This window comes from Pyxicephalus adspersus, chromosome 7 (genome assembly GCF_032062135.1).
Source record: "Pyxicephalus adspersus chromosome 7, UCB_Pads_2.0, whole genome shotgun sequence".
NCBI classification, from domain to species: domain Eukaryota; kingdom Metazoa; phylum Chordata; class Amphibia; order Anura; family Pyxicephalidae; genus Pyxicephalus; species Pyxicephalus adspersus.
In genome coordinates, this window is record NC_092864.1 from 6767899 (window position 1) to 6773398 (window position 5500).

Below are 5500 nucleotides of genomic sequence, written 5' to 3' on the forward strand. Positions count from 1 at the left end.
TATATAAAGTATTATTATAATAACCAAGTAACTACAATTATATTTTTATAATTTTTAATATATTTTATATATATATTTTTAATAATAATTTATTATATATAAATATATAAGTCGCGAATACGAATGCGCGAGCGAGCTTCCGATTTTGCTTGATGAATCAGGCCCCTTGTGTCCACATTCATATAACCACAGTAATAGACTAACACAGTCCGCCTGGCAGGCCCCCTGATTGAAACTACATATGAGGAGATCATCCACATATTGTAGAAGGACAGAACCATGAGGGGCAGTCCAAGGGCGCAGTGTAGTCTGGAGAACAATAGAGTAGACTACAGGAGAATCTACATAACCTTGAGGCATTCTACACCAAGTATACTGACGATGATTAAATGTAAAGGCAAAAAGTGGCCGTGTCTCCTTGTCAACTGGGAAAGAAAAAAATGCATTCTTTAAATCAATAATAGAGAAAAACTCTGCATGGGCAGGAATAGCTGATAGTAGAGTTGGCACGTCTGGAACCACAGGGTCTATGGGTATGATCTGAGCATTTACTGCTCTAAGATCCTGGACAAACCTAAAGGTATTGTCAGCCTTTCTCACTGGGTTGATTGGTGTGTTATAGGGAGAAATAATTCCCTCAATAACCCATGCCTCTAGAAATTCGATTAACATTGGTTCAATTCCCTTTTCTTTCTCTAGGGAAAGTGGGTATTGTTTCATGTAGACAGGTGCAGTGCCGGGCTTAAGCATTGCCTTGTATGGTGTACAAGAGATTAGGCCAACATCTTGGTCAGTCTTTGCTCAAACTTCAGGAGGAGCCTGATCAAGCAGTGGATCCTGTGGTTGGCATTCCAGATATAAAAAACAACCACTGTTTGGCACATGAATGGGCATAACTGAGGATGTGACATGTAGGTGTCCTGTTTTGCTAATCCCCAACTGCAATCTCAATAAAACAAATAAATCCCTTCCTAGCAGATTCAGGGGGCAATTTGGGATGATCCTGAAAAATTTACACTTCCCATGCTCTCAGTCCATCCTGCCAACCTGACTAATTAACCCTTTTTAGAGCTTAAACATGTTTGCAGCCAGCTGAATCTTTCATGCCCAGGCAAAAGAAACCCAAGGAACTAAGTAGGTCAGCAAAGACATCTGATCTCCAAACAAATGCTATCAAATATATTTATTATATTTCAATTTACTGTCCTGTATGTAAAAAAACATAATTGCATGCATTGGTCATTTTATCCTATGTATTTGTATATACTTTAATTTTATTTTAAATGTTTATTAGAATAATAAATGTTTACATTTACAGGCACACAGGAAGAGAAGGATCAATGTGCAGAATCAACTAAAGAACACATTTTAGCAGATAATGGTGAAAGCAAATCATCTGAGCAGGAAGAGCAATGTCAACCATCTAATGAAATCCCAGAAGAAAGTTATGAGGAACAACCAAGTGGTCCTGGAAATATGGAAGAGAAAGACAACCCCGACACTGACACAGCAGTGAATAGTTCTCCCTCCAATCTGGAAACAGGTGATAATTATTATTACATATAATAATAATAATAATAATAATAAACAGTATTCATATAGTGCCATCAATACAACTCACAATCTAATAGAAGGGGGATGAAGCACACAATGAGCCTTATGATACAGACATGAATATAACAAGTTTTCTGGGCTCTCTCTCTCATTGGTCATGGCATGTTGATGGAGATGGTTTCCTTCGGAAGACACCCTCCAGTTTTCCTCTGTCCCAGTAGTTTGCATTATGGAGTAGTCTGTCTGGGATGGTGGATACTTTATTGGTTTTGGTCTACATATTAGCTTGGCTTCTTCCCTGTACTGGCTGCAGAATTGTTGTGTTTGGCAAAGCACAGAGGTAGCACTACTCAGAGAGAGGAACAGACTTCACCCCCTGGGCAGAGGCAGCTGAATGACCCAAGGGTAATGCGACACTACTGTATAACAGACAATGACAAATGAGCCTTCCAAACCATGAACTACTTCTACTGTTTTCTGTAAATGATAACAAGGGCTGAGACTATTTGAAATACCTTCAGTTATTATAGGGAACAGTAGGTAAGCCTGCAGTCTCCTAAGACATATCCATAATACATTGATATGCCCATAGTCTATAATGATTGACAGCAGCTGCCATCTTCTTCAGTATACGGTCTCCACCCCTCAGAACCCAGAGATGGTGTACTGAATAGTGGTCAAGTCACCTCTTTACAAATGTTATCAAAGATATTTATTATATTTCAATTTACTGTCCAGTATGTAAAAAAACATAATTGCATGCATTGGTCATTTTATCTTATGCATTTGTATATACTTTAATTTTATTTTAAATGTTTATTATAATAATAAATGTTTACATTGACAGGTACACAGGAAGAGAAGGATCAATGTGCAGAAGCACCTAAAGAAAACATTTTAGCAGATAATGGTGAAAGCAAATCATCTGAGCAGGGAGAGCAATGTCAACCATCTAATGAAACCCTAGAAGAAAGTTATGAGGAACAACCACAATGTCCTAAAAATATGGAAGATAAAGACAACCCTGACACTGACACAGCAGTGAATAGTTCTCCCTCCAATCTGGAAACAGGTGACATATAATAATAATAATAATATTAAACAGTATTTATATAGTGCAAACAATACAACTCACAATCTAATTGGAGGGGGATGAAGCACACAATGAGGGGAGATTTGGGATGATGAACAAGCAGTGAGGGGTTTAGAGACAAAATAAGATGATTAGGCAAGTTCGAAAGTTTGGGTTTTAGAGCTCTTTTATATGTTCAGAAAGTAGGAAGCCAGCCAAATAGATATTAGTGGAATGGGATGGGTTGAATAGTTTGGTTAATGCGGGGGCCAGGGTGCAGGAGTGGACACAGAGTAGGTGGAACCCAATCTTGATAACATGGAATCAGAAGACCATGTAGAAAAGTCTCTTTATTCTCTAATTGCAGAAAAGGGTCCAATGAAATTGCCTTTAAAGATAGAGAATGAACAAAAAGAAGATCCTGAATCTCCTGAAAAAACCCTTCAACCAAAGGAAGAGGATTCGGAATCACCTGGACAAAAACAGGAACTGAAGACACCAAGAGAGGGAGATGAAGAAACAGACGGAAAAACTCCAACGAACAGAGCTGTCTTACAAGAAGAGAATCCGAACATAACAGAGAATACAGTAAGTCCCCGAATGTGGTGGCTGCATTGGTTTTCATTTTTTATTACTTGGTAATCCTGCCAGTAACACACTTTCTGTTTTATGGTGACCACACTCACTTTCTGGATTGTATATATGGAGGAGTAGGACTACATAACACCACCCCTGTCTCCTCATCTCTATAACAATAGGAGAGGGTGTACTTTAGTCCTCAGAGAAAACAGGAAGCAATGCTAACCTATAACAGTCAGCAGAGGCAGTAAGCACCGGATTTGTTTAGCACTTTCTATATAAAAGGTGGCAGATTGAGGTGTAACAATTTCTCTTCTGCTTTGAACTATAAAATACAAAATAAACTATTTTAATGCCAGGGAAATGAACATGACAATAAAGAAAATCTAGAAATAACTTACATTCAAAGGCAAACTACAAGTCTGCTTTTATAGAAGTTGTGATGACACAAAGGGGTTAATTTGGTATAGAATATAGTCTGTTCACATTGCAGAATTAAAACCTTTGTAAATGAGGTGAAATACTTAGTTTACTCTAAGTTTAACTGACGATAATTCATTCTGCTGAGCAGCTTATGTCCCATTAGTAAAGCAACCTCAATGCCTTTTGTACCCACAGCAGACACAGTAACTCTGGCACAAAAACCCTCAGCAGGCAGAGGAGCCCAATCACAACACCTCACCCAGCAAGTGGTGCAACCTTATAATACAGACATTTCTTTATTCTCTAATTGCAGACAAGATCCAATGAAATTGCCTATGAAGATGGAGAATGAACAAAAAAGAAGATCATGATCTGGCTGGCCAACCATCTGCACAGGATAAAAGAAGCTACAACTGCCTCAATGAGGGGTAGATCTTCATCTACATCACACAAAAGTAAAAAGGAGGAAACAACATCTCTAATAAAACAAGAAGGAGTGACAGCAGAATGTTCCAATTCCACAAACTAAGGAGAGAACCGAGAGAATAACATAAGGCTTGCCGCTCATGTTATATTCTGATTGTCTAAGGAAAGGAAAACACATATATGGATAAGCCAAGAACAAAGTGACCAGCATTAGGCTTACACATTATCACAATGAAACACGATTACTCAGATGTAATTTCTGGATGATTTCATCTTCAACAGTATGATTAGCATTTCTAAACTCTGTGACTTGCTTTGTGGTAACAGTATTTATATTGCTCCATTGTCTACATTCACCCCAATGCATAGAACACAAATGAATGCTGCATGCCTTCATGACTTCCCTCTGTTTCTTTAAAGTGTTTTTCTGCCAATGTAAAGTAATTTTTTGAAACCTGATTAGATGAAATCTTGCAATGTCATAAAAACATATTTTGTGTACTGCATGTAATTTAAGGAAAATGTGGGGTATGGTTTTGTCCTAAATCATTGCTGTCTGTCCTTTAGTTTAGGAGATTTCATCTCACCAGCATGTTTTACAGTTACACGCTGCAAACGTATAACCTATGCATGCTGCATATTACAAATACAATTAAGCTGCCAAGTTAAATGTGATAAAATTGTGATTTTGTGATTAGGATGTAAAATTAATACCAATAATAATACTAATAATAATATTAATATTTTGATAAGATTATTTATGTTTACATGTATTATACTTTTTTACATCTTATTCCTAATAATGTATTGATTGGTGTGTGCCTTTCTCCTCCCACTGTGTGGGGGTGCAGTTATGTATCAGTATCTTGCACATGGAAGTGACTCTATCCTTGACCTTCTGGATACATTTTACAGAAAATGGAACATTTGGATACCTTTCCAGGATAGTCCACAACGATCATTGTGCTTTTTATTCCTTTTGTCCTTCTTTATTCCTTATTGATGCTCAATATTATATTGCACATTGTTTTATGTTTTTTTTTCCAAATATGGATACCAATGTGTCTTTGTAACTGAGCCGGTTAAATATCTGTTTGTATGGGTACCTATACCAACGCCTTTTCTTGAGTAATTCTTATATTGTAATTCTGTAAATTGTTTGTAATTAAACAACTGAACATTAAAGTGAACTCATGCTGTTAACATTTATGGTACCTGGATGTAATATCTATGTGATGAAGTCTTTATTCTGTGCCAGGGATTAGTGAGTTTCAGGGCTTCTCACCTACCCATTGGTCAATTCTAGAACCATCCATCTCATGTCTGCCATACTGCCACCTAAACTCCATTCACACGTTCATTTTTGGAAGAGAAATGTTAAAAAACCTGTCAGAAACTCCCCACAGATGTGAAAAGAATATACAAAGTCCATGCAGAGTCTCTTGT

General features: G+C 37.2%; 1 protein-coding gene across 1 annotated transcript in view; it reads left to right on the top strand.

The window, feature by feature from the left end:
* LOC140334712 (uncharacterized) overlaps positions 1 to 5239 on the top strand; it is a 10450-nt gene extending 5211 nt beyond the window's left edge. The window contains exons 2-5 of the mRNA XM_072416952.1: positions 1319 to 1543; positions 2402 to 2626; positions 2994 to 3214; positions 3942 to 5239. Of these exons, the coding sequence (XP_072273053.1) occupies positions 1319 to 1543; positions 2402 to 2626; positions 2994 to 3214; positions 3942 to 3980 (710 nt within the window). The 3' untranslated portion in view covers positions 3981 to 5239. The remainder of the gene's footprint in view (positions 1 to 1318; positions 1544 to 2401; positions 2627 to 2993; positions 3215 to 3941) is intronic.
* The last annotated feature ends 261 nt before the right edge of the window (positions 5240 to 5500 follow it).